The 9,808-nt window shown below is 51.8% G+C and overlaps 1 protein-coding gene across 1 annotated transcript; it reads right to left on the bottom strand.

Annotated features, from left to right (window-relative positions):
* Positions 1-230: 230 nt before the first annotated feature.
* SH2D7 (SH2 domain containing 7) lies at positions 231-9,431 on the bottom strand. The gene is made up of 6 exons (XM_008532821.2): positions 9,256-9,431; positions 7,846-7,935; positions 4,412-4,577; positions 3,914-4,126; positions 1,886-2,575; positions 231-400 (listed from the first exon to the last, which is right to left on the bottom strand). The coding sequence occupies exons 1-6, from the start codon at positions 9,429-9,431 to the stop codon at positions 350-352; spliced, it is 1,386 nt and encodes a 461-aa protein (XP_008531043.1). The 3' UTR covers positions 231-349.
* Positions 9,432-9,808: the final 377 nt, after the last annotated feature.

The raw sequence follows: 9,808 nt of genomic DNA, 5'->3' as shown, positions 1-9,808 counted from the left end.
GCAGGCTCAGCTGAACCAGGCCTCAGCAGGTTCATCTCGGAAACAGGGTTGCTGAGCCCTGCCTTTGGCCAATCCTCTCTCCTCTCGGGCATTGATTTCCTCCTCTGGATGGGTGGGAGGCTCTTGGCAAGCAGGACATAGCCCAGAGCTATAGGCAGCTGGAAGGTCTCTTCCCACCGCATCTCCAAGCAGGCACCTAGCTTCTGTCTCTGAGCCTGGTTCCACAGCAGGCTGGTTGGATCTGAGGGTCCAAGGTTGCCTTCTGGTGGGCTGAGGGCTTCCCAATCACCCCTGGCGTAGCCGGAGTCCTGGGAAACCCACTGGTGGGCTGCTGGAAACCAGACCCTCCTCAAGATTTGTGCTTCTTGTCCGTGAAGAAGAGCCTCCGGAGCTTGTCAGGCTGCAAGGAGGGAGAAGAGGCTGGAGCCTGGGGTCCCTGGACAGGAAAGGGGAGACCCAGCCTCAGAGGGTCCATCGGCATTGACCGGGGTCTGGTGTTCAAGCCCGGAAAAAGGCCAGGTTGGAACACCGATGGTTGCTCCACAAGCCTCTCACAGTGCTGGAAATTCCACCTCCAGCCTCTGGTATTTGATGAAGGATTTGCCCTCTTCTGCTTAAGCAGACTAAGGGAGGAAGGGGTCTGGAAAGGGGGTGGAGAAGAAAGGCCATTTCCCACGTGCCCTCATTGGAGTTCCCTGGGGCCCCCAACCCCCAGCACTCTCTGCCCTAGCCAGTATCCTGGGTAGAATGCAGATGGGTTGTGCATGATGCCACCAGGGACCAGAGAGGACATGGGACTTTTCAGGCAGGGGAAGAGCAGACATGGGACATGGCTTCTGTGTTTCTTAGAAGGACTGTCCCCCAGGCAGAATCTCTGGTCCCAGGAGAGTCGGGGTGGAGTGAGCTCTCTGTCCCAGGGTGTGTGGGCACAGCTCTGCCCCAAGGGAAGAGATGGCAGAGCTTCCTGTGAAGGCCTTTCAGCTGGGAGCTGAGGGTTTCACTGTTGAGGCCAGGAGAGGAGGTCTGCTCATGCCGGAGATCTGAGGCTGTCCCCACAGGGAGTGGACTGTCCTGGCTCATCAGCTCCAGATAAGGTTGGAGGACGCCAGGGCTGAGGGCTCAAGAGGGTTTCTTGTGCCTCCCTGGGAAGCCCTGAATACCTCCCTCTGCCCTCCTGATCCCTGCATCCCCTTTCCTCCTTTCTCATCAGAAACCCTCAGGAACAACAGCTCTGTTCACCAAGAGCCATCTCTGGGCTGTGTCCTGAGCATGTGAGGATGTCCAGCATTATCCTCTGGGCAGCCACCCCTGGACACAGCCAGAGGACCAGTCCATTTTACAGATGAGGAAATGGAGGTCCTGGGTAGGGTTGCTAAATAAGAATACATGATGCCCAGTTAAATTTGAATTTCAGATAAACAAGGAATAATTGCAGTATTTAGGACATACTTGTGCTAAAAAAAAAAATGCCCATTTATCTGAAATCCAAATTAACTGGATGTCTGTCTTGCCCAAAGTCACATGGCTAGGGACTGGCTGAGCTGTGATGAGGGCCAAGGCAAGTCAGACCTGGAGGTAGGGCTCCTTCTCCACGCCTTAGAGGCTCTGAGACCCCTTCAGTAGCCAAGAGAGAGGGGCAGGGATCCCTGGTCTGCAGAGAAAGACCGCAGAAGGGCCTGGAAGCCCCCATCTTACATCCAAACCTAACAGCTGCCTCTCCCACCACCTTCAAGCAGATGTTAGGGCTGGAAAGCTCTGGGCACCTCTGGGCAGCGGTGGTGACCTGACCTGCCCATGCCTGAGGGCCATAGGTCCCTCCTACCACAAGTACTCTCTAAGGGCTGGCAGTCACCCCACCCTACCCTGCCCTGCCCAGGGAGCTCACCTTGTGTGTTCGTCCAGTCTCCTTGCTCTTGACTGCTGGAATTTGTTCATAGGTGTTTCTGGGTTCAGGGAGCTCTGGGGCCCCCGAGATCCTCTCATAGCCACAGTCTGTGGATCCTGACAGCTTGCTATATGTGGGACTGGTCCCAGGATGCCAGGGCCTGGCTGGGCCACCCCAGCTGACTGGGATCTGCTCATAGGTACTGCCGCCTTCTTGGTCTGGCACATCCTTGGCCTCCTGCAGGAGGCCTGCTGTCTGGATGAGCTCAGAGGTGTCTGTAGAACTGCCTTGTGAGTGGAGCTGAGCCCTGTGGCTCAACTTCGGAGACTCCTGGCTCCAGATAGCAGCTGAGGATCCTAGGGCCTCAGAACTGGGAGGCAGGAGGATGCCCCAGGAGGTAGGAGACACTGTAGGGCCCTGGTCTGGGCTCACCTCGGAGAAGGCAAACCCTAGGCCATCAGGCCTGTTCTGGCTTCTATCTGAGATTCTCTTTGGGGTCTCCTTGCCTGTGGAGCAGGCCTGGCTGCCAGCTGGAACTGGCCCATGCCTGCTGGACATGTCTGTGCCCAGGCCTAGCTGTGCCTGGTTCGTCTTCCTCAAGTCTGCATAGATGATGTTGTTGGGGCCTCCAGAAGACTTGTCCAGAAGGGAGGTACTCCTCTCAGGGAGGGAAGGCACCCTGCTGGGGGCCTGGAGAAAGAGGGACAGAATCTCTTAAAAGTGACCCATGGATAAGAGGCGGCTCGGGTAAACTGAAGTTCTCCCAACAGGCTGAGGCTTCCTGTCATGGGCTCAGTTTACCTGAGTATCATGTACAGGGATTGGTTGGCATTCAGGGCCCCTGCCAGCTCTCTAGGCCTGTGAGTATAGTCTTTGTTTTGGCATTCAAGGCCTCAGGTTACCAGCTCTGCCTCCCACCCAAGCTCATCCTGCCCTGCTCCTCTCCCCTTCAGGATGGTCCACTGGTCCCTCAGAGCCCCCGAACCCATGCTCCCTTGCCCTTCAGAATGGCCAACACCCAAGTCCATTATTCATGTTTATTCAACAAATATTAAGTGAGCACTGACTGTCTGCAGACACTATCCTAGGTGCTGAGGGCTCAGTGATGAATGAGACCAACTCTTGGAAGTTTTTGTTCTAACCTGGGAGATGGACAGTATACTGTTCTGTATTATTTAATATGATTGATGTAATACATGACAGAATAATATATCACAAGATAATATACTGTCAGGTCATGATCTTCTATGAAGAAGAACAAAGCAGGGTATGAGGATAGAATGACAGGTGGGAAAGGGGGTATTTTCTACAGTTTAGTTGGCCTTTCTGAGAGGATGACATAAAAGCAGAGAACGAAATGCAGAGAGTGTGAGCTATGCAGATATCTGGTGGCAGAGAGTACAGCAAGTGCAAAGGTCCTGAGCTGGGCACAAGATGGGTGTGTTCAAGGAAGATCCAGAAGGCCAATGAAACTAGAGAAGAGTGAGAAGGGGGAGAGGTAGCAGGGCATCTGGTGAGGCTCTTGTGGACCCTGTGAAGATACTAGATTTTATGCTAAACATGAGAAGAAGCCTTGGCATGCTGTGATCTGATGTATATCAAGAAAAATCTCTCTGAGCCCTTCCCATGAGGTGCTATGGAGGAGAATAAGGTGTTGACTCACAGGCACCTGCTCTACAGTTTACAGAGGGATTTTTCCAGCATTTCCTATCCCTTCTCTCATTCAAGCCTCACAGGAACCTCAGGAATGGTAAACTGAAGCTCAGAGAGGTTACGTGACTTTCCCAAAGTCACACAGCTAGAAAGCCCAAGCCAAGGTTTGAACCAAATCCAGCTGGCCAGAGACAGGCCCTGGCATGGGTGAACCACCGGGTGGTTCCAAGCTGGGCCTGCACATCTCTGGGCCTGATTTTCACCCTCTGCAGCCTGGGGGACTGGCTAATGTGACCTCTCAGGATCTGACTGGACGTGGCACCTGCATTCCTGGTCTAGCAGTCCTGACCCTAGCTGGCCCAGAATCCTCCTCACCTCCACTCTTTCCTCCTCGGAGAGGTTCCAGGGACTCGCATCAAAGCTCTTCTTTGTGTGGAGGAAGGAGACCTGGGGCTTTGGAGAGGGGCGGGGGCTGGCAGCCTTGTCTGGGACCACCGTGGGGGTTGCCGTTGCAGGTGGATTTTCCAGGCCTGGATTGGTCTGGTGGAGGCCCAGGGTGATGGCGTCGTACAGATCATTGTCCTCTGGCTGGGGGTGGTGGGGGTACAGCAGGCGCATGGTCATATATCCCCAGCCATACTCCAGCCACCTGCCAGAGGCTGCTGGCAGGGGACTGAAACATCCCAGCGGGTCCCTGACCTCGAGTAAGACACTGCCTCGGTCTCCTCTTTTCAAACGGGGACCATGAGCCTGCAGTGACTGCCCCTGGACAGCAGTAAACAGGAAAGGCAAGAAAAGGCACCCGAGTGGTGAACACCCCATGCCTGGGCACCCTGCCCCGCTACCCTCACCCAGGGGAAGGGGGGTGCCTACCCGGGGGCAGGCAGCAGCCAAGGTCTCCCCGAAGGGCTCAAACTGCACCTCCTGGTAATGGCGCACGAGCTCGGCCAGGGTCCTGTGGCTGTGGGTGTCCCCTGAGATGAGGTAGCGCCGGTTTCGAAGCTGGTTGATGACAAAATGCCTACAGCGATCGCTGCCCCTGCAACACAAGCTCTTGTGGCCTGGGGCTGCTGGCCAGGGGCAGCCCAGCCTCAGCCAGGGTCAGAGCTCGGGGCCTACGTGCAGGGGAGGGGCTCCAGCACAGACTCGGGCCATACTGCCCACTTGGGCCTTGGTGTGTTCCTCTATAAAGTGGGACTGACATCCAGCAAGTCTAGCCTTGTGGGTGGGCTGGGAGCTAGGGAGTGGTTTTCAAACCACGAGGCCCTTGGTTACTGGGAAGCATCCAGGCCTGCTCTAGTGGGACCAGGGAGGGCAGGGCCAGGCTAGGGTGGGGCAAGTGAGGCACTCAGGTTGGGTGCAAAATTTAAAGGGGCACCACAAAACTCAGTAATCAAGAAAAGTAAAAATCCAATATTTTAGAAAATCAAAATTAATACCAAAACATCTACAATAAAGACAAAGTCCGACCCTGCACTTGCACTACTCAGCCTCACTTGCCCCACCCTCATTCTGGATCTGCTGAAAAGATGGAGTTCCAGCTCCCTCCCCCACTCCAGGCTGTAAAGTCCCACCCTCTTCATTTTCCTTTTTTATGGAAGAGTGATACATACACAGTGAAGTGCACACGTCAGCAGGGTGCAGTTCGATGAATTTCCACCTATGAACACTCCCATGTAACCACCACAAAATAGAAAACATTTCCAGCTCCCCAGAAGATTCCCTTGGGTCGTCTTCCAGTCTAGGCCCCAAAGGCAGCCACCATTCTGATCCCCATCACCATAAATTAGTTTTGCTTTTTATGGAACTTCATATAAATGGAATCTTACAGTATCTCTTTTTTGTGTCTGGCTTCTTTTACTCAACATTTTATCTTTGAGAGTGATTCATGTCCATGTGGAATTAGCTTCTTTTTTCCACGTTGATGTGTAGTCTTCCATTTAATGACACAATTTACCTATTCTGTGGATGGATATTTAGGTTATTTCCAGATATGCTGTTACAGATAAGGCTGCCGTGATCATTTGTGTACATGTCTTCAGGTGAAGATGTGTACTTACTGCTGTTGAGCATACACCAAGGAGTAGAATTGGTGGGTCAGGCATACACCTGTGTTTAACTTTAGTAGATTATGCCAAACCATTTTCTAAAATTGTTGCAATGTATGAGAGTTCCAGTTGTTCCACGTCCTAACCAACTATCCAATACCCTCTTGTCTTTTCATTTTAGCCATTCATTGTGGTTTTCCTGTGTATTCCCCCGATTACTGATGCTGCTGAACACCAATATGCTGCCCTTTTGCATCCCCTCTTCTATGAAGGCTCAAGTCTTTTGCATTTATTCACGCATTGTCTTTGCTTTATTGATTTGCGGGAGTTCTTTATACATTCTGGAAATGGATTCTTTGTTAGATCTAGGTATTGCAATATATAATTTCTGTGGCTTGTCCTTTTACTCACTTAAGTGTATCTTTTGATTAACAACAATTCTTTTTGTGTGTGTGTGAGGAAGATTGGCCCTAAGCTGACATCTCTTGCCAATCTTCCTCTTTTTTTTCTCTCCTCAAAAGCCCCAGTACATAGCTGTATATCCTAGTTGTAGGTCCTTCTAGTTCTTCTGTGTGAGACACCACCTCAGCCTGGGTTAGTGAGTTGTGTGTAGGTCTGCGCCCAGGATCCCAACCGGCAAACCCTGGGCTGCTGAAGTGGAGCATGCAAACTTAACCACTACGCCACCAGGTCGGACCTCAAAATTCTTAATTTTAAAGAAATCCAATCAATCTTCTCTTTTATGGTTAATACTTTTGTGTCTTAAGAAATCTTTGCTTATCTCAAAGCCATGAAATTTTTTCCCTATGTTTTCTTTTAGAAGTGTATTGTTTTCTAAAGTGCTTTTCTCACTTGTATCTATGATCTATCTAGAATTAATTAATTTTTGTGTGTGGTGTGAGGTGGGGTCACTCTTTCCATATCCAGTTGCTCCCGCACTGCTTCTTGAAAAGACTGGGCTTTCCCCCACTGAATTGCAGTGGAACCTCTGTTGTAAATCAGGTAACCAAATGCACGGGACTGTTTCTGGACTCCATTCTGTTCCATTGGTCTATTTGTATATCTTTGAGCAGCCTCACTTTGATCTCTTTTATAAGTTGGAACTCCACCTAAGATCACGTTTGAAAAAAAAAGCCCTGATGCTGAAAAGACATTTGAAAACTGTTGAGTTCATATATTTCAAAGTGTCCAGCACAGTACCTGGCACACAGAATAACAATAATTATTTTAATAATGACCAAAATTTACTTAGTCCTTACTCTGTACCAAGCACTGTCCCAATCACTTTAAATAAATGTATACACTCATCGAACCCATTCAACAATCCTATTAAGTAGGTACTACAATGTTCCCATTTTACAGATGAGTAAGAAGGCACAGAGAAGCGAACTAACTTGCTCAAGGTCAGGATTTGAACAGGGGCAGTCTGAGCAGTTGATAATTCTGAATCTGAGGCCATTGGGAGAGTCTTCTTCCTTCCTTCTGCCTTCTAAACCCAGCCTACGCAGGGACGGGCTCTGACATCACCATCTCTGACTTTGTCCTGGCCATCTTGTCTCCTTTTCTCTATCCCCACTGCCTTACCCTAGGCTAGACTTTGTCATCTAGCCCAGACCTCACCCCCCAAGGGTCCCCACTGCCCACATACCTCCGCATCTATCTTCCAGTCCTCCCTCCATAGGCTGCCTGAAGGATCCTTGCAAAACCAAAGTCTGACCAGATGACCCTTCACAGTCCACAGACCTAGCCAGGCATCCAAGGCCATCCTGCGCTGCCCCCGCCCATCTCTCCAGGCATTCCTCCCTACCATGCATCCTGCTGCACCCAGCATCTTGTGCCTCCCCACAACACCTTAGTCTTCCATGCCTCTGTGCTTTTGCACATGCAGTTCCATCTACTAGAAATGCCTTCCTAGACCCCAAACACACCTCCTATTCTGCCTAGCAAGTTGCTAGTCTTCCTTCTATCCTGGGCTCAAAGCTCACCACTGTGAAGCCTTTCCCATCCTCCCCTCAGGAGGAGGTTCTTCCCTGCTCCCCACCCACCCCTTTGAACCCTGGAGTTTCACCCTAGTATTTGGCCATTGCAGCTCAGGAAATGTCTGATGAGCATGGAATGGATGAACGAGGGAGTCAAGGAGTCAGGGCCCACAGGGAAAGCCAGGTAGTGTGGGCTGGTGGGGCCTCTGTCCTTATCTGCAAGGTTAGGTTATGGGACTGTGAGCCTGCCTGCTCCCTTGCGGAGGTCTTCTTCTCTTACCTGTAGGACAAGATGTAGCTGGTAGCCCGGTCACTGAGGCGAATGAGGAAGGAGCCAAGAGCTTTGTCCCTGAGCAGCTGCTCCGTCTGCCTGGGCAGAAGACATGCCGTTAGCTGAGGCCTGTGCCCTTGCAGCGCAACCTTAACATCCCTGCTGACCACGCCCATGAGTGCTAGACCCAGTGCGCAGACCTTCAACCCTTTATAGAGGATTCCCTCAGGACTTTGGCTGGGTCTGTGGTCTATCTGGGCTCGGTTGAACAAGCTCAAGACTCAGTCTGGGGCTTGGTTGCAGTCCTGAGGCCACAGTCACCACCCTTCACTGCAGCCTCACCAGCAGCCACTGACCCTGGCTACCCACTTTCCACCTGAATGGCTCTGTAACAAGAATGAATCCATGTAGCTGGAGATTTTTAGGGTTGTGAGGTCCTTGTCTCTGGACCGCTGTGTACAGCTGTGTAGGATGTGCACTACACAACAGTTTCTTCAGGGAGAAGGTGCCGTTATGTCTGGAGTCTGGTCACAGTAGCAACTCATAGGTTTTCATGCCCCCTGCATATTTCCCTTCAGCCTCAGGCAGCTATGGATATTTCTAAATGGTGCCAAGTATTTTAGAGGCATGGTGAAAAATTCCAGCTGTCTTCTGGTTTAGCAGTTACATAGACCAGAATTCCCTCACCTACTTACTCACCAAATACTTACTGACTACCTGCTTTGTGCAGGACCAACTGTAAATTTTGCAGGGCCCAGCACTAAATGAAAATGTGGAGCCCCTTACTTAAAAAGTAAGAACTTCAAGATGGTGACAGTAGAGCATTAAAACAAGAATAATGTCCTTCTGAGCAGAGGGCCCTGTGCAACTATACAATTTGATACCCATAAAGCTGGCACTGGTTCAATGCCAGGTGCTGTGCCAGAAGGACCTCATGGCTGGCTGTATCTGTCATTCCTTCATCTAGTGCTTTGGCAGTTTGAAGATCCAGCCCAATCAGAGAACCAACCCCACATCTTGGCCTTTATTCCTGGGGCAACTGTACAGCCAGGTTTGCCTGGGATAGTCCCCACTTAGAACAGTTTCTCCTGGGTTAGGTACTAATAGAGTTCTGGTCTGAATGATACATGATATGTTACCCCTAGTTATTCATCAAGTTATTCCTAATTCTGCTCCCCACTGCCCTCTCTGTCCTAGCCCTATATTCAGAGTGGGAGTGCCGCTGCCGCCCACCCTGCCCGCAGAAGCAGCTGCCAGGGAACGTGGCGGTCCTGTCTGTTCCCCTCCCACTGCCTCCCCAGGGCCCTGCCCAGCCCAGGGAGAGGGCAGGAACTAGTCTTCTCCCAGAGTTCCCAGACCATTTTCTCATCCCCAAGGGGCTGTGAGCTGTGCTGGGCATGTGGACAGGGGCAGCCTTACTTGCGGGTGACGAATCCGTGAAACCAGGGGGGCAGGGCTCCGTTCTGCAGAATGAGGGGGGCCTGCGTCTCCATGAACCACCTCAGGGCCAGCTCCTGCAGCTCGGCCAGGGCCTGGTTATCCCCTGCCCCCTCGGGCCCCCTCCCCAGGCTGAGCTGCTTTAGGCTGCCCTCCATTCTGGGGAGCACTGAAGTGGAAGCAGAGTGCTGACCACCCACAGGCCTCTATATCTGTGTGTGCTCCGCCTCATTTGCCTGAGTCCATGCCCTCCCCAACCCCCGCAGCACACAGGAGTCCTATTGTCACCTCTGGGCTCCTGGCTGATCTCTCTGAGGTTTTGGGGTGGAGCACCTTGGCCAGCTGGAGACATTAGGGGGAGGGTCACATTAGCAGCCACCGTGGGGTAGGGGAGGAGATCCCTGACTTCCTGCCAGCAGATGAGCTACCCTACTGGGTTTGGCCCTTCTTATCCAACCTCCAGTCTTTGTCACATCTAAGGACCAGACCTTGGCTAAAGTCCACAGCAAGGCCACCGTTAGCAAAGCAGTGGATT

The sequence above is a fragment of the Equus przewalskii genome, chromosome 1, assembly GCF_037783145.1.
Source record: "Equus przewalskii isolate Varuska chromosome 1, EquPr2, whole genome shotgun sequence".
Taxonomy (NCBI): Eukaryota; Metazoa; Chordata; class Mammalia; order Perissodactyla; family Equidae; genus Equus; species Equus przewalskii.
Note: the sequence above shows the minus strand (reverse complement) of the source record. Positions and strands in the feature narration are given on the sequence as shown.

What these genes read in the sequence shown, in the direction of transcription:
- SH2D7 (XM_008532821.2), bottom strand. Translation starts at nt 9,431, where the DNA reads ATGGAGGGCAGCCTAAAGCAGCTCAGCCTGGGGAGGGGGCCCGAGGGG. An exon ending in AGCTACATCTTGTCCTACAG is followed by an intron (nt 4,578 to 7,845) that starts GTAAGAGAAGAA and finishes CTTGTGTTGCAG; the next exon opens with GGGCAGCGATCGCTGTAGGC. An exon ending in TGGCTGCTGCCTGCCCCCGG is followed by an intron (nt 4,127 to 4,411) that starts GTAGGCACCCCC and finishes CACCACCCCCAG; the next exon opens with CCAGAGGACAATGATCTGTA.